At 42.7% G+C, this 23,510-nt stretch overlaps 2 protein-coding genes across 6 annotated transcripts in view; one reads left to right on the top strand and one right to left on the bottom strand.

Moving 5' to 3' along the window:
* The window catches only part of ACE2 (angiotensin I converting enzyme 2), a 62,351-nt gene extending 53,509 nt beyond the window's left edge, over nt 1-8,842 (top strand). For all 3 annotated transcript variants that reach the window (XM_037822651.1, XM_037822653.1, XM_037822652.1), the window contains 4 exons: nt 1,687-1,787; nt 2,208-2,324; nt 4,196-4,390; nt 7,609-8,842. In XM_037822651.1, coding sequence (XP_037678579.1) covers nt 1,687-1,787; nt 2,208-2,324; nt 4,196-4,390; nt 7,609-7,717 — 522 coding nt within the window. In that variant the 3' untranslated portion in view covers nt 7,718-8,842. The remainder of the gene's footprint in view (nt 1-1,686; nt 1,788-2,207; nt 2,325-4,195; nt 4,391-7,608) is intronic.
* The window catches only part of BMX (BMX non-receptor tyrosine kinase), a 63,852-nt gene continuing 48,374 nt past the window's right edge, over nt 8,033-23,510 (bottom strand). For 2 of the 3 annotated variants that reach the window (XM_037822656.1, XM_037822654.1), the window contains 4 exons: nt 23,049-23,113; nt 20,065-20,183; nt 18,833-18,990; nt 8,033-12,708 (listed from right to left, as the gene is read on the bottom strand). In XM_037822656.1, the coding sequence (XP_037678584.1) occupies nt 12,634-12,708; nt 18,833-18,990; nt 20,065-20,183; nt 23,049-23,113 (417 nt within the window). In that variant the 3' untranslated portion in view covers nt 8,033-12,633. Of the gene's footprint in view, nt 12,709-18,832; nt 20,184-23,048; nt 23,114-23,510 lie in introns of those variants that run through there. The other variant, XM_037822657.1, reaches the window with a different exon arrangement.

Below are 23,510 nucleotides of genomic sequence, written 5' to 3'. Positions count from 1 at the left end.
TCCCATGCAGTGCAGAGATTGGTAGCCTTCAGAGGGTTTGATGGTGTATGTCTGGAGGTGCATTCCCTGAGCGCTTAGATGAGACCAGGACCCTATTTTTGGAACATCTGCGTGTTAAGACCAAAATATCTGCCCAGTTCAGGCTGTTTTGTAGCAAAGTACAACTGGAGTTTCGGCATTATTTTGAAAAAAATATATATTCCCTCCATGTTTTGCACTTCAACCAGGGCTCACTTTGTTTTCATTGTTTTGACTTTGTATTACCTAGGGGGATATAGATCACATAGAGTTTGGCTCCCTAGTCGGGTTTTTGTGCGATTGCTAAAGATCAGTTTATTTGCTTTCCTTTCTGATAATCTGAGGAGGTTTCAGGTTGAAGTTGGTCAGAGCTAAACCAGGGGAGGAAGTAGGGACTCTTGGCCAGATTCTTTGAGTTTGTTCGATACCCTCACCTCCACTACAGCTTCCCAGTTCACCAACCTCACTTCCCTTCCCCACAGCCTCATCCCACAACCACCCCCCCAGTGTTCACAGATTGTGATTCTTAACAAAAAATAACTCAAGAAAGAATACAAAACATCGTGTCGGTAAGACTTAAATGAAATATGGTCACTAACAATCTGCAATTCTCTTAACAGGGAAATCTTAGACTCAACTAAATCTTGAACTAGAGAAAGTGACATTTCAGGGACTGGGAGGCAGGTGATGGGGAGGGGCAGGGAGAGGATCAGGTGGTCCACATTTTAGGTCCCTTGAAGAAAATCCCTCTGGTCAATGTGTCATCCACCCATAAGTCAGGCTGTGATGAGAACTCAGCCTTTAAAATGTTTTTAAATATGGAAATAGTAACCAGATTATTACTATTATTGTAGTAGTAGTGATATTATTATTAAAGCAACCCCCCCCCCAAACCTGGGTGAAACCAAGCTGAAATGAATGTAACAATTCTTTTGTGAAATTCTGTATTTTCCTAAAAGATAAAGGAGAAACACAAAATGTTTCCCATTCCTTGAGCTCTACTGCCAACTACTGGAGGAAAGAGTGAATGCTTTTTTTTTCCTCTTGTTAACAAGTCTTTCATAAACCATGCAAACAAACAAGCCATTTGATGAGCACTGGAAAATGAGAACCAACAGATGGCCTCGCTGTTTACAGAGTGTTATTTATCCTTTTGGACCTCAAGATTTTTCTTTTTCTTTTAGACTTATAATACGCTCCTCTGGAAACTTACTATAAAAATAGTAAAAGCTCCATGTATTTCTCTAAAAAATATAGACATTTTAAGCAAACCCCCCAACTCTTGCTTGATTCCCATCCATAAACCTGCCCTCCGTGTCTTTACTTCAGCTTACATCCAACACAAAGTAAAAAGGTCGGTGAACCCAATGGTTCTTAAAGCATGGGGGCCTGACCAGCTGGGCATCTCCTGGAAGCCGGTGAGAGATGCAAAGCCTTGGATCTCACCCAGACTTTTAGAATTAGAAACTCTGACATAGGACCCAGTCTTCATTGTCATAACAAGCCCCCCAGCTGATGCTGACGCGTGCTTTGGTCTGAGGATCACCGAGAACAAATAGAAGGAATCTTCAGAATATTGGACAATCTAAGAATAATGGCTGTGGAGTATCAGGCTTTGAATGTGTTCTCTGATCCCTACTGAGTAGTGTCTTTGTTCTGAATTTGCAGTACGAATGGAATGACAACGAAATGTACTTGTTCCGATCATCTGTTGCGTATGCCATGAGAGAGTATTTTTTGAAAGTCAAAAACCAAACGATTCTCTTTGGGTGAGTTGATTTGCTGGGTTCTCGAGTTATTCCAACCAGAACTTACTTCTCTTCCTCTTGGGTCTGAGATATCCTGGATCACCAGATTCCTGGTTTCTTACCCTGGTGCTTTCAGTTTGAAAATTTTCTGTCATTGAAAAAACACATGTTTTTTATATGGTGGCAGAAAAAGTGGCAAGACTTGATGTCACAACTTATGTCATTGATTTCATGTGCTTTGGGCAGTTTTCATGTTTTCTGAACGACATTCTTTTGGTGTGCCCCTCTCCCCCCATTGTGTGCCCTGCTCCATGTCTCTCCCCCAAGACCCTCTCCTGAAATCCCCTCCCAAATCTCCTTTTCACCAACAAGAGAAGTCTTCCTTCTCTTGGTTGTGTCCTCTCCTCCACAAGGGAGGATGCTTCTTTTGTTTCTCCACAGGGAGGAGGACGTGCAGGTGAGCGAGCTGAAGCCAAGAATCTCCTTCATCTTCGTTGTTTCTGCACCTAACAACACATCTGACATCATTCCTAGAACTGAGGTTGAGAAGGCCATCAGGTGACATTTTACCTTCAAACGAACTAGTTGAGGGCGAGGGAGATTAACAAATGCAGCAGCCACAACAATGGCTAATCTTTCGTGTGCTCTTCCTGTGTGCCAGGCACCGTTCTAAGCCATTTACACGTTTCACCTCATCTTACAAACTTGGCTGTTAATTCCAGAAGGATCCCACGACAAGGGAGTTGTCTTGATTTGGGTTCCCCCAGATGTAGATCTTGAGAATAGGGATTTGAGTGTAAGTAGTGTATTTGGGAGGTGGTTCCAAGAAATCCTAGAAGGGAAGTGTGGACAGGAGACAGAGAAGAGGGGGAAGATAATAAATGGTACATTATCGAGCAGGTTATTCCTGTGGGAGACAGTTTACAACGTGCCCCTGAATTGTCCCTCAGAGGGTTGAGGGAGTGGGGGGGGGGGATTTATTCGCCACCCTCCATCAGTCACTGGTTGAGAGCTGCTTCCAGGTGGCTTCAATTCCCCAGCCCTTCTGACCAGCAGACAAGGCCGAGTCTTGTGGCCTGGGAAGCGGATGCTGGCTGAAGGAAGTCTGGCCAGCATCCATGGGAAATGGTAAGTGCAGAAGGAGCTCGGGCAGGCATTGCCGTCGTCTGCTAGAGGGACTTTGACATAGAATCCACTTAATTCACCAAGGCTTTCGACAAGGAAGGCAATCAGAGGATTGCTTAGACATTGGTTAGCCTCCACGCTAGGAGAGACATTTGCTATGGGCCATGAGTGGTTAGAAGAAACGGATTTCCTGATTTGCCTCAGCAGTTTCCCCTATCAGACAGCAGGAGTAAAGAATGGATTGACATTGTAGGTGGTTCATCTTGACATTAAAGAGGATTAACATAGCTGCTGTAATGGGGCTGCACACTAGGTGGCCCTCTTGAGCTACATCAGGGAATCTGTTCTCTTGGCAACAGATCTAAGAAAGACCTGCTGGGCAGGGTGTACCTAGAAAATCTGACTTGGTTGGGGAGTCCTACCCAACCAAACCCAGAGACTCACTCGCTGCCTCCAAGAGACTTGTGACTGACCGAGGGGAAAGTGCCAGCTGAGATTATCCCGAAAGGGCCCAGCCCTCCTGGATACTGAGCTGCTAGCTAGCTGTAGGGGACCTCAAACTCTCCTTCTAGAATGACCCCAGCACTTTCGGGCTGAGATTGCCAGGAGTTACATGGCTGATTCTGATTTCATCTCCCTCCCTCTCTGGGTAAACTCAGACCTCCTAATCCGCTCTGTACCCAGATACATTGGTCTTCAACCCAGAATGTTCTCCTCCATCTCATTTTCTGTGTGTGGTGTGTGTCTTTAATAATCATCATCCTGTTTGCCGCCATACAGTTCAGCCATCTCCCATCCCGGTGCTGGAGGAATTGGGAAAGGTCCCTTTCCGGTGTTCCTCCCCAGTGTGGCCTCCAAATGCCACACCTTTTATTTGGAAAATTCTATGACAGAGACTTGGCTATAGGACCTGATTCATGTGTAGAAAGAGGTGTATCCAATTCTCCCTTTCCATTCTTTGATATGAAGCCATTGTAGACATACACTGACAGAGGGGAGATTCTTGTCAAATAGGCTAATTTTGCCTTTACAACCTTTGCAAATTTCCACACTCGAAATGCATTTTTCCAATGAAGCACTTGCCACACCTGTTCCAGGTTGTAAGATGTGAAAGGTGCATAGTTGTTAAAACTCCTCTATCTTTCATTGGACCTGCTTATTTTGATTTCATTGTTATTTTAAGTGCACATTCCTATGCTAAGCCTTATCAGATCCTTTCTGGACCAGTGATATAAGCGGTAAATAACTAGGCACAATTTTATTTCACTGAAGTGTCCCTTTTGCTGTTTTGCTTTTATGAATAGCATGTCCCGGGGCCGTATCAATGATGCTTTCCGCCTGGATGACAACACCCTGGAGTTTGTGGGGATTTACCCGACACTGGCGCCCCCTTATGAGCCACCCGTCGTCATATGGCTCGTTGTCTTTGGGGTGATTATGAGTGTGATAGTGATTGGCATTGTCCTGTTGATCTTCACCGGGATCAGAGAGCGCAAGAAGTAAGTGGCCTTTCCTGGATTCACCCATCCTATGACAGAGGTTTAGGTAATGCGACCTGGACATTTGCAGTTAATGGTAGGTTGTGTAGGCCAGCTCCTTAGTTGGACAGTTTTACATCTAATTATTCTGAGCATCCCCTGAAATGTGCACGATGTCATTGGCCCTTCACCTCCCTAGCAAGCCCTGCCACACAGATGTCTGGCCTGGGATGCCCCTAGTAGATTCCATCCCATCCACAGCACCATTACCTCCTGCCAAGAGGTGTTGCTGACTCACCAGTGGAGGGCCACTCAGGGAACAGTGCTCCCTGCGGAGTCTGCCCTGGTCTGGGAGTCACTCTAGAGACTGAGTCATTGGCGATGTGTCTGAACTATGAAATTGGCCAAGAAAGAACGCCATTTGCTCCAAACTGCTATCCTGTCATCCCCCTTCATTCCTCCTCAGTTAGCCCAGACTTTGCATCATCCCCCAAGTTCATGGGCCATGCACTCTCATTTGTTCTTGAGTCAAAGATTCAAGTTCGATGAGGATTTAAACCACCAGAAACCTGGTCTCTAGTCTTGCTCTGCCACTAGATGATTTTTTTTCCTGACCTTGAGAATTTCATTTGCTTTTGTTGGGCTTATGAAATGAGGATTAATAATATTTTATAGCACCTAGCTAAACTCTATGCACATGGCAGGCTGTTGAAACATATTCTTGATTGGATCTCTACATGCACTCGTCTATTTTGCTCAATTTCCTTCATCATAAAGATTTTTAGTTCCCCCAAGTAGCTTCATTTTAAACATTAAGTATTGAGTAGGTAATATATTCCTATGGTAAAATTTTTAAAAATACAAAAGGATGTGTGTAAAGAGTCACCCTGTCAACCTCTGCCTCCAAGTTCCCTTCCCAAAGCCAACCAAAATTATCAGCTTTTAGTATATAAATGTTGGCAGACTCTACACAATGTTCTATGTATTCTTTTATTCCTCACTTAATATTTTTAGAGTTCTCTCCTTATTAGTTGCACAAAGAGCTTCCCTCTTCTTTTTTGACAACATGGTTTCCCATTTTATGGACGGATCCTAATTTAGTTAAGCAATCTCCTATTGATTGATTTTTAGGTCGTTTTCAAATGTTTGCAGTTACAAAAAGAGTTGCAATAGCTTAATACAGGTAATATCCTGTGGGTGTGAATATATCTGTAGGATAAATCCTAGCTGTGGGAAAGCTGAGTCAAAGGATATGTGCGTTTGCAGTTTTGATAAAGATTTCCAAACTGCCCTCATTAGAGACAATACCAATATATATTCATCTCAGCAACAATATCTGGAACTTCTTCTCCTACCGCCCCCCACCTACCCCCAGGCTCTTTAACACAGAATACTATCAAACCTGTTGCTCTTTATCAATCTCGTTGGTGAAAAGTGGCCTACTGCTTTTTCTTTATTTGCAACATTGTGCCAAAATAGACGGCCTTTTTCTGGTTGTTACTAATTACTTGGAATAGCAACCTGCCAATATTGGCTAATCTGGCAAAGCTGAAGTATTTCATTTTAATGTTTTTGGTATTTCTTCCCTCATGAGAAGAGAATTCATCTTTGGTGAATAAAATAGAATAAATCATGTGAAGGGGAGTGAGCTAGAAAAGGGCACAACCAACTGCTTTAAATGAATCCATATTTCCTGATATGAATTCTAAGAGATAACTGACGAGGCGCCCCAGTTCTGCTAACATTAGGCCCAAATTCCTCATGCGTCTCCCAAACTCTTGATAGAGCTGACCCCATTTGCTCTCTAGCCCATCACCCACTCCTTTCACCTCACGGCCCCACTTGTAGTCACCCAGGTCTCCTTCAGACATCTCCTGGACCCCATGGCTTGGGATGTCTCTAAGCCCTTGCCTCTGTGGAAGGCAGCTTGAGCACAGAGATTGTGTCACTCATTTAGTGAATCTCCTTCCTCAGCTTCTGGAGAGCGCTGGACACATCAACACTACTGCTAGGTGGTAACTATAGGTGTGAACTCGGGCACAAAAAAAAATATCGCCTACTCTTCTACCAGAGAGAGGATTCACAAGGAGTTCCCAGACAGGGAAACCTTCTAGAAAACGTAACTGGGAAGCAAAGGCTTGAAGTGGATTCAAGCCAGTATAAAAAGCCCTTTGAGTTCAATGTGTAATAAACAGAGAGGGAGATTTTGCTTAAACAGAGCATTCCTGATGTTTGCTGCTGCCAGTTGAGGTCAAACTGGTGGCTTTGAAAAGAGATATCTTTGTCCAATACACTTCCTTTGCTCAATCTTTCTATTATTACTCTTCACCTAATCTGCTGCATCTGCATACTTGACATCTTTATCCCTCCAAGTGTGGTCCTTGGACCAGCAGCTTCAGCAACGCCTGGGAGCTCGTGAGAAATGCAGAATCAAGGGCCCCATCCCAGACCTACTGAATCAGAATCTGGATTTTAGTAAGATCCCCAGGTGATTCGTATGCACATTACGGTTTGAGAAGCACTTCTCTTTGTTATAAAAATTTGCATGACAAAAATATGCACAAAGCGAATTCATTAAATAAGTTATTGGAAGGTCAGTGCTAATAGAAGTTACACAGAAAAATAAGACAGCTGCCCTGTTCAGTGCTTTTGTGTATGAATGTTCTCAGCAAACGTATGATGATCATCATGTATACGTAAAACTGAGACTCAGAGAGGCTAAGTAACTTGCTGAAGGTCACACAGTTAGTCAGTAACAGATTGAGATAGACAACCCAGTTTCCAAAGCTGGTTGTTATACTATGAAGCTGTCCTACCCCAATCTTTGCCCATTAATAGGGGAGCTCTGTTTCAAATGAGGCCATTGGCTAAATGGCCACTGAAGTTCCTAAAAAGAGTGATACTGGCTAACACTGAGGGTTATAAGCACCAGGGACTGTTGAGTGGCTAGCAGCCCTGTTTCATAATTGCCATCGTTTTCTGAATAGGCAAACAAAAGTACCCTGATACCAGAGCCCACATCCATAACCCACCTCCTCTGCTTTGCCTGCCATCATGCCAACCAATCCTGAGGGCTAAAGAAATGAATCCAGTGCCATCCTTGCAGCCCAGGAGTTTGTAGCCTACTAAGAAGGGACAGAAATTGGCATCCGATGATGCTGAGATGAGAAAGATGCCTGGGGCCCCTGGGGAGTCATTCTAGGAATACTGTATCAATGTGACTTTGCTTTATTCCACAGGAACCGTCAAGCAAGTGGTCAAGAAAATCCTTATGCCTCCGTGGACTTGAGTAAAGGAGAAAATAACCCAGGATTCCAAAACAGTGATGATATTCAGACTTCATTTTAGAAAATCTATTTTATTTCTTCCTGGGGTGATTTTATTGTATGTAACTATTAATTTCAAGGTACAGAAAATATGGGATTATAAAGATGTCACTATCAAAACTATGGCTCTGCTCAGAAAATGTCATCCACTCAGCCAAAGAGGGGACACGACTGAGGAGAGAGCATCCTCACGTACGTGGCTTTCGGTATTTATTTCTGCCTCGGGATTTGACTTCCCTTGTGTTTCCTTAAAAGGGATGTTTATATCAGAGAATAATAGAGAAAGTGTGTCTTTGGCCTCACAGGTTGTTCAGGGATCATGGAAATGGAAATAGCTGTCAAGTTGCTAGAACAGGAAAAAAAAAAAAGCCCTATCTCGGGAGCAAGTGTTGGGTTTTGTCTGGAATCTGGATGGGCCACTTGTGAGGACGGTGCCAGTGAGCAGGTGGGGCTGCGGGAGTTGGGAATGGCACGCAATGTTCACTTTAATTTAACCCACGTGTAAAGGATGACACAGTCTCTTCATATTAACTTAATCCGAGTACAATAGTAATTTGCCCACAGTGCTCGTGAACTGGAGCACAGCTCCTTCGGGGGCTAGGTCTAAAGGAGAGGGAAGAAGACTCAAGAGGAGTTAGAGGACCTGGCCTCCTCACTGCCAAGTTGTTTGCTGGCCATCTTCCTGATAACACACAACCAGCCCCAGGGGCCTCCCCAAACCCTCCCCGTACACCTGCCAGAAACGCGCTGCCATCGTTCTTTAACTGTGGAGCCAGCGTAAATGGCAACCAAGTGTTGCCCTCTGAAGCGGACACTCCATCTCTTAAATCTTTGTATCAACCCACAGTGTCTGAGTAGCGCTGAGCACAAAGCAGACACTCAATAAATACCTGCTGGATTTCCACACTCCTGTGGTCTCGTCTGTCACTACGTGCTGGGGCTTTTGTGGATTCTGTCTGCTTTTTACTTCCATGGGCAAAGTCGTCGTTGGACTGCGTGGCACCCTCGATCTCCCAAATGTCTTGGGACATATCCCAGCTTCTCAAATGGCTTTATTACCCAAGGCAATTGGAAAATCAGTCCAAAACGAGTTGTGTTAAGACCTATTTTTGAGAACATTAGAAATCTGTGTTCTTGCCCCTTGACAGCCTGGAGTTCAACTAACAATAACAGATGATTCTACAGAGCCAGGCCTTGTTCTAAGAACCCTACGCAAAAGAGGGCCTTTCAACTCATAACACCCTCTGAGGTAGACAGTATCTGCCCCTTACTGATGGGGAACTGAGGCTGAGAGTTTACCTGGTTCAAGGTTATGTCACCATTAAGTGGTAGAGTTGAGATGTGAACCCCAGCAGTCTGGTACCAGAATCTGTGTACCTCATCATTAGACCAAACTTTCGCGTGGTGTTGGAGGAAGACCAGTTATATCATAAAGCCTGACCTAGAGATCAGGGCACCTTCTCTCCTCACTTGTGCTTTCCCTAAGATGGGCGTGTTTCCTCTCCGTTGGATGCCTGATCTAACTCAGGGGCTCTCAACCTAGGATTGGAATCACTGAGGAGTCATTACAAATACTCAGATGCCCCAGGCTGGGTGCCTGGGTCCCGTCCCCAGAGATTCTGATGAATTGGTCTGGGATGCAGCCTGGGCACCAGTGTTTGAAAAGCTCCCCCATCATCCTAATGTACAGTCAGGGTTGAAACCCCAGCCTCGCCCAGAGTATGGTGGAAGTGGGGGGCCATGGACCAGCAGCATTGGCCTCGCCCATGAGCTTGTTTGAAATGCAGGCTCCCAGGTCCCACCCCAGACCTGTGGCCTCAGAATCTGCATTTCAGCAAGATGCTCAGGAGATCTCTGTGCACATTAGAGTTTGAGCAGTACTGGTCTCCACGACGGATACAGTTCAGCCTGGTATTGAAAAACAGGGAAGTCTGCATGCATAGATCTGGCTTGTGGGCCTTCTCCTGGGTAGCAGCATCCTGAGAGGATGGAGACTCTACAAGGAGGGTTCTGTGCCTGGGGCTAAGGCAGGGCCCCACACACCAGGCCTACAGTCCAAATCCTGCACACTGTCGTCTTCTGGCCTGGGAATGACGATTTCTTTATTGTATATATTTTTTTTTTTTTTTACATTTTTCAGAGGTTGGGAAATAATTGAAAGTAGAATGATATTTTGTTACATGTGAAAATTACATGAAATTCAAATTTCAATATCCATGAATGAAGTTTTCTTGGAACCTAGTCATGCCTGTTCATTTCCACGCTGTCTGCAGCGGCTTTCCCACTACAATGGTAGACGAGGGTCGTTGCCACAGAGACAATATGACCAGAAAGCCACCTGGCCAGGGCCAGCAGAGTTGTCTGGCTCTTTACATACAAACTTTGCTGACCCCTGGGCTATGAGGAAGTGAGGAGTAAAAGAAATTACAAATATGAAAGGGCCAGTGCAATGCGCAGTGACCTGAGAAACATTTGTTTATGGAATCTGAAGCCGTTCACTGAGCATTTCCGCCCTGGGAATTTAATTATTTCTTAGTGGGATGGGAAGAGGAGAAGAGAAGCAATTAGGGCGGAAGGGGGCAGGTGCTTCCTCCTCTATGCCGGTGTCACTCCATGAATTACTCCCTTGTTTGAGAGTTTACCCCCAACTTTGGTAAAGATGAGGCCTTAGGTCCAATCTCTCTTCCTGAGCTGGAATTAAAACCAAGAAACTCCACTTTGTAAATTGACTCTATTGGTGGCTGCCTCTTAATTAACTCAAATAGGACTGATATGAATTGTGCCCAAACCCTATTGACACATAAGAGAAAGTTCAGCAAGACCAGGAAGGGATCTATTGGCTCCCAGCTAGTCAAGCCTGCATCTGAATGTGCCCTCCAACTCCCCCTTTGGGAAAATTTCTTGCCACACAGGCTGCCTTTCTCTTTGCTCACAAGGGAGTGTAGGCTGTTCCCTGGATGATAAATGCTGGACATCACCACCAACCACAAACAGCATTCGAAAATTATTATGCATGTTTTAAATAGTATGACTGTACTTCCACTACTTGGTTCCTTCCAGCATCACTGGACTTATTCTCTGATAAACCTCTGCCAGTTCCTTAAATTCTGGCTTGGCTTGATTTTTAGAGCCAGACTTGTCAACTTTTCATATTAGATAGTTCTGCGTTGTTTGATTTTTTGCAACGAGCATATATTACTTTTGTTACAAGGAGAATTATTTTGCAAAGATCAAATATACAAAGAAGAGGAGGAGAAGAAAGGAAAACCATTTTTCAAGAGGGAGACCACAGAGACCTGGCTTGGGCCTGGAAAATCCTTCTATAAGGGGGTGAAGGCCCCCGGAGGACAGGATCGGAGAGCTCAGTGAAGACATCAGGCTGTGGGCTCATGGCAGGCCAGGTTTGGTGTCACTTGTTCTTTTCCCTTGGGTAGGAAAGAACCTGGCATGCAGAAGGTACTAAATAAATGCCCAGTGAATGTTTAAATACCCTAGTGGATATTTTAAGAGTTACATTTCATTATATGCTGATATTTGTATACCTCTGTAAAAAAATAGACTATTTTCAAAAGCCAACTCTGCTGAAAATAAAGGAATCATTTAAATGTAAAGAAACAGATAACCAAGAGAGGCCATTGTTGATACCTGGAGGGGGAGGGACTGAGTTGGATGAGAAAGGGGTGAGTGTCTCTTAAGGGACATTATTAACTCCTATCTGGAAAACAGTAGCTGGGTTTAATTGGGATGTCTTGTCATTGTAGTAGTGCCATCCACATAACTTATTCTCTCCCTTTTTAACATTATGTAAAAGACAACTAAGTATTGCAAACAAGATTATAACCTGTGAGTTCTGCAGTAGGCTGGGCAGGATGGCATGCCCTGGAACAGTTTTAAAGCCAAATACCTTTTAGTAACAGCCAGGAGAAGCCAAACAAGTACTTCTGTACCTTTGTATCAAGATGGAAGACTGAAGTGGAAACTTCAGTTATCAAACTAGCCAGAAGTCCAGAGCCCAACATGCAAGGATTTAAAATTATTAGAAAAAAAAGAAAAAAAAATTATTAGAAAGCAAAAAGCTGCTAAATTCTAGAGTGAAGACCATGATTCCACTGAATCAAGACTGATGATTGGTTAGGGTTAAGGAAAAAGGCATCAAATTGTACTTTAGCATCTCTTTAAAATTTGCTCAATGTGAAACACTTTTAATATATTATTTAATAATATTAACTTTAGTTTTATATTTGTGTCCATGAATGACATAAGAAGGCATTGTTCCAATCTGGAGATCAGATGAGAATTGTGCCATCTGCTTTCAATTATGGACCACCCATCCATGCCTCCCCATGCAAGGAGGACCTCCAGGGCAGTTTTGAATAACCGCATCAGCAACCTCTAGGATTTGGTTAAAAATGCAGAGTCTCAGGCTGCACTCAGGCCAGCTCTACCAGAATCTCTGGGGTGGTTCCTGGGAAGCAGTGTTGAATCGATTCTCATGCATGCTCAAATTTGAGAACACTGAAACGTAAAGGCAAATGCCCACATTTCTGTACTTGTTAATAGCATATTTAATTATCCTGACAGTGACAATGTAATGAAAAGAACAAATTTTCAACAAATTCTTTTTCAATTCTGTTCAATGTCTATACATGCTTCACACCCTCTCTATATTGCAATCAGAAAATGTACTTCTGCTATAGGCTGGGAAGTGCTATATCAAGAGCGGCAAACCAAGCTCACTAATTTGACCTAAAATTCAAGGAAATCTGTTGTTTCCTACCTTGTTCATTTCTAGGTAGTATAACAGACAAACAGCACACAGAACACCATAAAGAAGAATTAGCTCAGTTACATTGTCTGAGCCTTGCTACTTTCCTTAAAAAGAATGAAAATGTTTGCCAACTTTTATATCCATTCTCATCAGTTCTCCTAATTTCTTCTTCAAGGCTTGTCTTTTTCCCGAAGTGGTTCAATGGAAGATAGGAGTTGCTGAAATGTGGGGCGCTTTTCTGGAAGCTAGATAAAAGAAAAACCCAATGTTTTAGTTCATGAAAGTTTTGATTAAAAAATAAAATATATAAAATGTTTATACCTCAGTCCTAAATGTGAAAACACTACAGACATTTCTCTTAAGGTCAGGAGCAAGGCAAGGATGCCTGCTATCTCCACTGCTTTGTTTTTTTTTCCAAAAGCATCTTAAACTTTTTATTTTGAAATAGTTTCAAACTTACTGGGAAGTTGCAAAAATAATACAGAAATAATGCAGGGAACTACAATATACCTCCCACCCAGATGCCCAGACTTACCAACTTTTAACATTTTGCCGCATTTGTTATATATATCTATATCTATCGTCTAAACACCTGAGAGTAGGTCGTACACATCATGCTCCTTTACCACTTAATAATACTTCAGGTATATTTCCTAAGAACGAGACATTCATTTCTGGAACCACATTAAGTCCAATTATCAAGTTCAAGAAATTTAACATTGATATAAAGCATACAATGTATATTCCAATTTTTTCAATTGTCCCAACAATGTCCTTTTGGGCATTTTCTCCTCCACTATTAGATGCAGTCCAGGATCATGTATTGCATTTAACTATCATTGTCTCTTTATTCTCTCTTTTTAAAAAAATTGTGGTAGACTTACATACAACATAAAATTTCCCATTGCAACCCCTCCCAAGCACACAATTCACTGGCATGAATCACATAATGTGGTGCTACCATCACCACCATCCATTACTGAACCTTTCCCATCACCCCAAACAAAGACCCTGCACCCATTAGGCATTGATTCCCCTTTCCCGACCCCACCCGTCCCTGCCCCTGATAACCTGTTCTCTGCCTTCTGTCTCTGTGAATTTGCATATCCCGGTTATTTCATAGAAGGGGAATCATACAATTCTATTCTTTCCCACCACTGTTCAACATTATGTTGGCGGTATGAGCCAATGCAGTCAGAAAGAGAAAACAATTAGGGCCTCAAGAATTGGAAAAGGAAAAGAGAAACTGTCTTTATTTGCACAGGATATGATAGTATACATGGAAAACCCAAGAGAATCAGCCACTGAATTAACCCATATAATAAAGGAATTCACCAGGAGAGCAGTATATAAATTTAACATACAAAATAAATAGGCTTCATATATACCTACAATAATTAATTAGAAGATAAAATAAAAGAGAAAACCCCATTTACAGTAGCAACAATAACCAAAATAAAATACTTAGCAAAAATGTATCAAAAATGAGGAAAACTTTAAAATACTGCTGAGAAAATATAAATGCAGACTTGAATACACAGAAAAACATCCCTTGTTCTAGAATAGGACAAATCAGCATTGTAAAGACGTCAATTTTTTCCAACTTAAAATATAAACCAAATACAGTCTCCTCAAAAATATGAACATTTATTTCAAGCTAAATGAATTGCTTTTCTAGTTCATAGGTTTAAAAGTATGCAAAAATAACTAAGAAAACTGTAAAGAAAGATGAGCAATATTAAAACATCTTATAAAGTCTCTATAATTAAAACAGTGTGTGCTAGCACATGAATAAACAGACCAAAGAACAGAAGAGAAATTCCAGAAATAAAACCAAATACATAAAGGAATTTAATATAATATTAGGGTGGTATCTCACCACCATTAAGATGGTATTTTATTTTGCTTGGTGGGAACAGAGTGTTTATAAGTGAAAATTAATTTTAAAAAGAAGCTTTAAAAAAGATGGTATTTTATCCCTGGGGCTAAGATAGTCTTTTAATAAATAGTGATACAACAACTGGATAACCATTTAGAAAAAGACTTCTTTGGATCCATACTCTATACCATATACCGAAACAAACACTAACTGGGTCAGAGACCTAAATGTAAAATAATGAAAGCCTAAATTACTAGAGTAAAACCTGGGTGAATTCAATTATAATCTGGGTTTGGGAAAGCCTTTCTAACTGTGACTCAAAATCTAGGAGCAATAAAAGCAAATATTGATATATTCAACTATATATTTTTTTAATTTGCATGGCAAAAAACACCATAAACTAAATCAAAAGACAAGTGATAAACTGGGCAAAAATATTAGTCTCCTCAATTTACAAAGGGATCTTTAAAATCGAGGCGTGGGGGAGACAAAAACCTGATAGGAAACAGGGAAAAGACATGACAGTTCTCAGAAAGATATATAAATGCCCTTAAAAATACAAAAAGATGCTCAACCTCACTCATCATGAAAGATATCTATATTAAAGCTGCACTGAAATGCTTCTTCCCATTGATCAGATGGCAAAAATCTGAAAGCGTGACAAGGCATTCCATTGGTGAGGTTGTGGGAAAACACACACTCTCCTCTGTTGCTAGTGGGGCAACACTTATGGAGAGGCATTTCTAAGCTATTATTTTGTAAGAAAGAAAGGGAAACACACACACACACATACTCATTTTTGCACAAAGAAATACAAGAAGGGTAAACCAGAGTCTAATGAAAACTGTCAATGGGGTGGAGAGGATAGCTGTGGGAGCGAGGCTTCTCCGAGCTTACCTTATCTTGTCTTTGACTTTGAGTCATGTAAATGTTATATGTATCAAAAAATTAAATTAAAAAGGACCAAAAAAGCCAACTTAAATTTGAATACAATGTAAACAAATAATCCTGTATATCATATTAATAACATAACCATAAGAGAAAAGAAACAATTCAATTAACCTTTGTTATAGTCCCCAACTGTAAACCTTTAGTGAGATGCTGTCGAAGGACAAAAGAACTCTAAAGAGCTCTTGAACTTTATGTAGATTTGTTGGTGGTGTGTTGTAGGATGGAGGAAAGGGCTTAAAGAAATTATACCCCAGTAACTATGTCAACATCTAGAGTCCAGAGCCCTACTAAATTTCCTGATCCCTGGAGAAATTACTCATTCCAGGTCTGGAGAAAGGGAGTTCCAAGGTGGATCTGGCACATTTCAGAAAGCAAGGCAATACTTAAAAGAAATAGAGCCATGTTCAAGGACCGAGGAGCCAGGTTTGAAGGATTTCCCACTGACTAAATCTGGGACAACTTGAACAGTAAAAAAATAAAGACAGTAATGAACTATATTCTTTAGATACTCATTAGAAAAAGGGAGAAAAATGAGGAAAAACTAGAGTGCTAGATAAATGTCGAGGAAATTATAGAGTTATAAAATCACTTTGCAACCTCCAATGAAATAATGGATTCAGACAAGGATCATCAATGGGTATGAAAATTGTTGGAAGAACTATTATTAAAGGATTTTATATGCTCTCAAACCATCCCCTCATGGACTACTATAAATTACAGTGAGGAAACTTGCTTCACAATGGAGAAATCTGATGGTCACCATGTTGCCCAACTGGTCAAACTTGGCATTGCCCCAATGGTGACTGGGTCTGATATCACAGGCCTCTTGACATAACGTGGTGGGAGCTACATAGCATCAACTACATCATGTTCTTGCCAGACATGTTTGATTTGAATCTCATCACGGGGTCAGATCAAGAGTCGGATGAATCTCGAATGAGTGTTGTTCTGTTGGACAGCTGTCCTCTACTCTTCGAAGGATTATATATGAAGAACAGAAGGAGGAGGGGAGCTGTTTTAAGATTGGGGGAACTAAAGAGACAAATGAAATATGTAAACTCTGCCTGAATTCTGGATCTGTAAGGAAAAAGCACTACAAAGGGCATGTTGGGGACAGTTGGGGAAAATTAAGTATGGACTAAAATGTTGGAAGTTGCTACAAGATTAGTCTTGATTTTCTTTAGTATGTTAATGGTATTAGATGTGAGGCAGAATGTCCCAGTTCCTGGAAGATGCATGCTGGTGTATTTGGGGTGCAGGGTTGTGTGTCTGTAACTGATGCTGAGATGGTTGACAAAAGGGAAGCATGTGGATGTAAAGAGAGCTGGAGAGGGCATGGCAAGATGTTACCAATTGATGAACCCAGGTGAGGGGTGTACATCTCTCAACAGTTTTATGGATTTGAACAGTTGCAAAATAAAATATCAAAAAGGGGAAATCCAAAACCTACAAAATGCTCACTATATGCAGAAAGCTCAACTGGGCATTGTCTCTGTGCCACCCCTCTCTGGATGGATTCTGCTACGACACACATACTTCTGCAGCCCCACCATGGGAAGAAGGCAGTTCTTTCCCATTCAGGACTCGTGTCCATCTGAGAGTGCAGTCATATTCCAAGGAGTTAGAATGGGGATGGCCAGGGAGGTTGTGGGGCTTCAACGCATAAACCCCTGTCTGCCTCTCTCCTCCATCTGATGGGATAGCAGTAAGTCAGCCTGGTGGTGTTCTGGCCTCAAGCTATACTCCCTGAAATATGGATGCAATGCCTGCAGCTCGCGGCACCTTTAGCCGACCCTCCGGCATTGCCTGCAGCTCTTGGCACCTTAGACACTAAGTTTGGGGTAGAAGAAGGCAGGGCAGCCTTAGATAGTATTCCAAGTGCCATAGGGTGGGAAATCATGAGGCATCCATACTTCAGGTCCTAATTTAAGGATAAATGATAAAACTTTGCTATGTGATGCAGACAGCAACTCTAGATTCTAAGCTCTAAGACATGAGGTCAGGAACCATTTAAGTTATGTTCACCAGTTTATTCCTGGCATTAAGCTTAGTGCCTGGTGCATAGGGGCTCCGTGAATATATAATAACCACAACAACAAACACTTAAAACACTTACTGTGTGCCAGGCACCATTCTAAATGCTTTATCTATATTAACTCATTCAATCCACTCAATCCAGATAAGTACTATTTTACAGTGATGCACAGAGACGTTAGGAGGCTTGTACAAGTTCACACAGCTGGTAAGTGATCAAGGCAAGATTCAACCCAGGCAGTCTGGCTCCAGGGCCGACATGGTTGAACACTAGACCAAAGTGCTTTTTACTAGTGAATGAACGAATGCATGAATGAATGCAGCATTAGGCACTTTTCTCCAGCAGGCAGTACCATATAATGGTTATATGCTATGGGCTCTCAGATGAATGTTCCTAAAAGCCACCTTTTATCATGGCACTGCTCGAAAGTCTTCCATGACGCCCCATTGCCTATAAAACAAAAAACAAAATGTGCACTCCTCTCCTTGCCATTCAGCCTGCAGAATCTGGACCAGACCTACTCTTCCAAACTTATTTCCAATCCTTCCAACAACAGCTCCAGCCAAGCACATCATGCTCACCCCTGCCTGCACACCTTCTCTTGTGCTCTTCTCACCTAGACACACTTTGACAAAATCTCCAGTCTCAAAGTCTCTGGACATTCTGCAGAGATTTCCAGATCTGGCTAGACCCCAATGCATTATGAAAGCCGGTCTCCTCCTCTGAGCTCTTCCTGTACTCATCTACATATTTAATTTGGGCACATAACTACAAGCTACTTTGTGTTCTTCAGTCCCACAGCATGTGTGTGTGTGTGCGTGCATGCGCGCGCATGTGTGTGTTAAGACTGAGTTTGCTGATGGCTTCACGATTCCTTAACATCTCCCATTAATTAGTCCTATGAACATAGTGGATGCTTTGCAAATTAATCCCTGGCAATTTCAGCTCCATGTGCTCCACTCAGATAATGTAACCTCTATCTGCCTCAGATGTTTTCATTCACTGGCTGGAAGGCCTGGGAGACAGGATGGGATGGTCTCTCCAAGTGGTTCTGTGCTCCCTGTTGCACATGTTCTACTTGAGGACAGTGGTTAAGAACACAGACTCTGGTGCTAGCCAGCCTGGGGTTGCATCTCGGCCCTGCTTCTTACTGCTGTGTGACCTTGGGCAAGTCACTTAACCTCTCTGGACTTCTGTTTCCTCTTCTGTAAGTTTTAGTGATGATAATAATAGTACCTCATAGTGTGTTTCCTGATGAATAAACGAGTTAGTATTTTTGAAGTTCTTAGAACAGAGTTGGACAGAAGTTGTTTGTTAAATTGTTAGCCCCCATTGCTTCTTTTGGGTTACAAACATTTGAGGGCAAGGTTCCAGGGCCATTTGCACCTGCTCTGTAGCAGGTGACCTCCCTTGAATAAAATTTTGCTCCGGCAGTGGGGCAGTGACCACCCTGATGCATCTGCCCACCCCCCCCACCCCCAGCTCCCCCGGGGGGCATACTTGCCTCATGCCAGCAGCTGTACATGACCTGGTAGATGGTGTCCGATGCCAGCTGGGGCCGGTAGAGCCTATGACCCTGGGAGACCTTCACAACCACCTGGGAGTTGTCATACAGGTCATAGGGCTGCTTCCCCAGGCTGAACACCTCCCACATCAGGATCCCTGCCCCGCACCGAGGGGCACCAGCGAATGAGAAAGAAAGAGAGCCGGTGTCAGAAGGTACAGGGTTTGTGGGGTGAGCCTCGCACAGTAGGTCAGAGTGAGGGATCCCTGGGAAATGGAAGGGCAGGGCGTGGAGGGGGGCCTGTGCCATGACTTCTGGAGCCCGGGGTCTCTTCCCCGTGTTCCCTGACTCCCAGAAGCCTCTTCTTGCTGGGTGGACAGGTAAACCCAGGGAGGTGGCTTGGGCCTCACAATGCCAAAAAATATCAGAACATCAACAGAGTCACAATTTCAGAATTGTTTCGGTTTTCTACTTAACTTTACTAAATTTCATTATAGATCTTTTAATAAAATAAGATCTTTTTCTGTAAAGGTTGAAAGAGTAAGTATTTTAGGCTTTGCAGGCCACGCAGCCTCTGTGGCAACCACTCAGCTCTGCCCTGACGGTGAGAAGCGGCCAGAGACAATACATAAACAGGTGAGTGTGGCTGTGTGCCAATAAAACTTTATTTACAGCAACAGGCCTCCTGCTTTGGTCCTTGGACCATAGTGTGCTGACCCCTGACCTAAAATATGAATTTTAACAAGGAGAGGAGACTAAAACGAGGTAGAGGCCAAAGAAAGCACTGCATCGTCTTTGGTGTTAACATCAGGGATGCCCAAAAAACCAGTGAATTGAAAAGAGAATGGTTAACTCGGCCTTTTTCACGTAGAAAGCCAATGATTTCATTTTAAGCCCTTCAACTTTTGGACTCTGTGCAAACCTGGCTTTCATTTCCAATTACTCCTTTTAAAAAACGGTTTGAAATCTTCAGTAGAAAAGCTTTCCTTCCCTTTGATGTTATGAGAAGGTGCTAGCAGGATGTACATTACACAATGTGTGGCAGAAATCCTAACACCCGGCCCGAGCAGGGAAATCATCTTCTCCAACCTCTTGCTTGACTCAGGCCATATGTGTAATTTTCTAAGTGCTCAAGGGCCTTTTAAAAGATGGATGTTGCTGCTCTTGTGGTTTCCTGTTGTGGAAGCCGGCTTACGAAACAGGGCCAGGGGCCTGTGTGGCCACATTCTTACCGAATGCCCAGACGTCGGACTTGCTGCTGTATTTGAAGTAGTGAAACACCTCTGGGGCTGACCACTTGACCGGAAACTTTGTTCCTACGGAACTGACGTACTGGTCATCAAGCACATACCTGCAGGGAGCGGACATCAACACAGACTTTAAGCCACATGGTGGTACAACATGGGCAGATGTCCACGCCATGGCCTCAGGCTTCGGACCGGCCAGCACAGGCTAAAGACATGGGGCTGTCCGGTCTCAGCCCAAGGCCTGGGTTTTCTGGATCTTTGGCTTCCTTGCAAAGTGTGAGCTTGGCTAGAGGCTGCTCATGACTTGTAAGCATTTTTCTTAAAATGATATCTAACATTGAAAACAGCAAAACCTGAATGCAAAAGTTTGGTAAATATAGGAAAACACGAAGACATAAATAATAATAATAATAACTCCAAAGATAACCTGTACATCTACCACTTAAGATACAATTTTGCTCATACTTTCCAATCTTTTTTTCAATATATTTAAGAAAATTTAAGCAAAATTGGGTTTCTGTTATTTTGAGGTCTGCTTTTATTTTGCATTTAATGACATATCATGAGCATTTTCCCATGCAGTTCCATTTTCTTCAGCAGCAGCATGCTTAATGGCTGAAGAGTTTTTCCTTTATGAATTACCATAATTTCTTTACCCGTGTAAGTTGCTTCTTGCTTTCTGCTGTTGTAAACAGTGAGGAACAAAAATATCCTATGGAAACATCAAGACCATAAAAATATATGTTCAAGGATGTTCACTGCATCCTGGTTTTCATAGTGAAAAAAAATGTAAGCAACCTTGATGTCCTCCTGTGAGGAGTGGTTAAATATGTTATGGTACGTTAATATATAGAACACTATGCAGCCATTAAAAAACAAGATAGCTCTATGTGTACCAGAATAAAAAGATTCTCACTGTATATGGCTAGATGCAAAAGCAAGTATGCATAATGGGATTCCCTTTCTGTGGGAATAAATAGTAAATGTATATATGTGGGTATGTGATTGGGTATACTTAGGAATAAGGTCTAAGGAACATGCACCAACCTGTTAGCAGTAGTAATTGCTAGTCCTGAAGATAGGGTGCAGGGATGAGGGGGCAGGTTCTACTTGTAAAATGTATACCCATTGCTTCTATTTCTTACCATAAGCATGTATTATTTACATAGTAAATAGGGGGGAGCCTATATATCTTCCCACAAAAAACAATCCCAAGGAAATAATGATTCAACTAAAAAAAAATAGAAAATCAAAAATTACGGTATCTGAAAATTTGAGTACAATTCATGGGAAAGCTTTACACACAGAAATATGTTAGAGCTTTCTACTGTAATTTAAAACATCAGAAAAAACTGGTTGGTCACATCATTCTTTTCAATATGAATAATCATGATAAATAGCTCTTTCATAAGATTATATCCATACCTTTCTCTCCAGCCTCCTCAGCCTTCCTAGGCACCCCCAGACACCCAGAAACGACCCTGGCACTCCTGACTGGGATCCACTCAAGACCTGAATCTTTCTTCAAATCACTGGGACCAAGTAAAGTCACAGGTGTCTGGATGATGTGGCCACAGAGCTTTAGGACAAACAGGGTCTGGCACATGGCCTCCAGGAGCCCTTCCTCAGAGCAAGACCTTGTGCCTCCCCTCCCCAAGCTGCAGAGAACCTGACATGTCCCCTGGCTGCTGGCATCACAGCCAACAGGCCTGCCCTGAGAGCACAGGCGGGGTCAGTTCCCCTCTCCTGGGTGCTTTTCTCCCTTCTAGGGAGCTCCGAGAAGCTTCTTCTCTTGCCTCAGGAGAGCTCCACATTGGGAGCATCAGCGTTGGACGGTGCTTGGAGTGGTGGCGGGTAGCACATAGCTAAAGGGACACCTGAGGAATTTGCCCATATTGGGGGTCCCCATCTTCCCCAACAGGGAACTGATAAAATGCTAAGAGGACTTAACTATGGCTCCCATTCCATGGTCTATGCCCCTGCAGTCAAGGAGCATCTCCCGCTACGGAATTTCAGAGAAGACTTTGAAAATCAGATCCTCCTAGGGCCAAAAGGATGCTGTTTGCTAAATATAGGGCTGGCCTTGTCAACTCTTCAGGTCTCTTTTAAACTCCATTATTCCTCTTTGGAATTACGTATTTTATGTGGCGGCAACACAACTTTCTGTTTTTATCTCAATGTCAAGGACACCTACTTGCCCTCTAGACTAAACAGTGGACATTTTGAGGGCAGAAACTCTCCCATTCGTATTAGTGTCTCCCACAAGGCCTAGGCATCCAGTAGGCACTCAATAAATGGTTGTTGAATGGAAAGAGCGATATGCATGCCTTCGTTTGCTATGCAAAACCATGAAAATTGGCCCTGAGGCTCAAATAGTATGAGGATTCAGAACTAAAGAAACAAAAGACTCTTTTAAGCTGCTAGCAAAATCAAAACGATTTCTCCAAATTGAGAAATGATGGTAGACTTGCCCACCAAGAGAATCTGACCCTATTTTTGTGTCTTACTTGGTGATACAGAAAATTTAATGATGTGAAAATAAAAGCTTTCCTAGTGTCAGTGCTCTGCTGACAGGAAAACCAGAAAGGGCTAAAGAAGCCTTGATGGAATTAAAATATAGATAATCTAGATAATATATACTTATCTAAGAAATGTGGCCATAACACATTATATTTAGATAAGTATATGGAATGTATTCATATGCTCAGAAAGTTATTTACCAGAATGTGGGCAGAACTGAAAAGGAGCTGAGATAATTTCTGAAGAACTGTCCCATTTTACTGGTGAAGAAATGAAGTGAAGCATGTTTCACAGGTCATCAGAGACAGGACTGGGGAGGGAGGACCCAGGTCCTCAAAGCCCCAAGTCAGAGCGCCTTCCGCATCCCCACAAGGCCTGCGATGATGATGGGCATATGGGGGTTACCGGAAATCCCTCTCGCATTGGTTGCCCCTGTAGAATTGGCTCACCTCGTCATCCCAAAGTCAGATACTTTCACAGAGAGATCACTGTCCACCAAGCAGTTCCGAGCAGCCTTTGAGGGAAAAACAAAATCACCAAGCATTAAAAGTGACCAAGAATCTCCCGACATCAAATCAGACATTTTTCTCCTCTTCATCAGAGCACTCAACAGAATCTCAGGTTGCCTATCACAACCCCGAACGCCCCGAAGTTGTCTTTCTTTCCTTGGCAATTTTCAATTTTTCAAAATGAAACTGTGCTCCCCTAACTATTTTCACCCATACATTCATCCTTGTCAAACACCATGAAAGGTGTTACACATGAAACACGGCACTTCAGCTCATCAGTGAGAAAGGAGAAACCCTTTCTGGGGACCGCCTCTCCAGCACCAGGACAACTGTGCATCAACAGGTGCACAGGGCACGGTGAGGGTCAGCTGTTTGTCAACTTTATGCTCTTGCTTTGCAGGC

The sequence above is a fragment of the Choloepus didactylus genome, chromosome X (assembly GCF_015220235.1).
Source record: "Choloepus didactylus isolate mChoDid1 chromosome X, mChoDid1.pri, whole genome shotgun sequence".
In the NCBI taxonomy this organism is placed as follows: Eukaryota; Metazoa; Chordata; class Mammalia; order Pilosa; family Megalonychidae; genus Choloepus; species Choloepus didactylus.
This window is presented reverse-complemented; position numbering and strand designations above follow the sequence as displayed.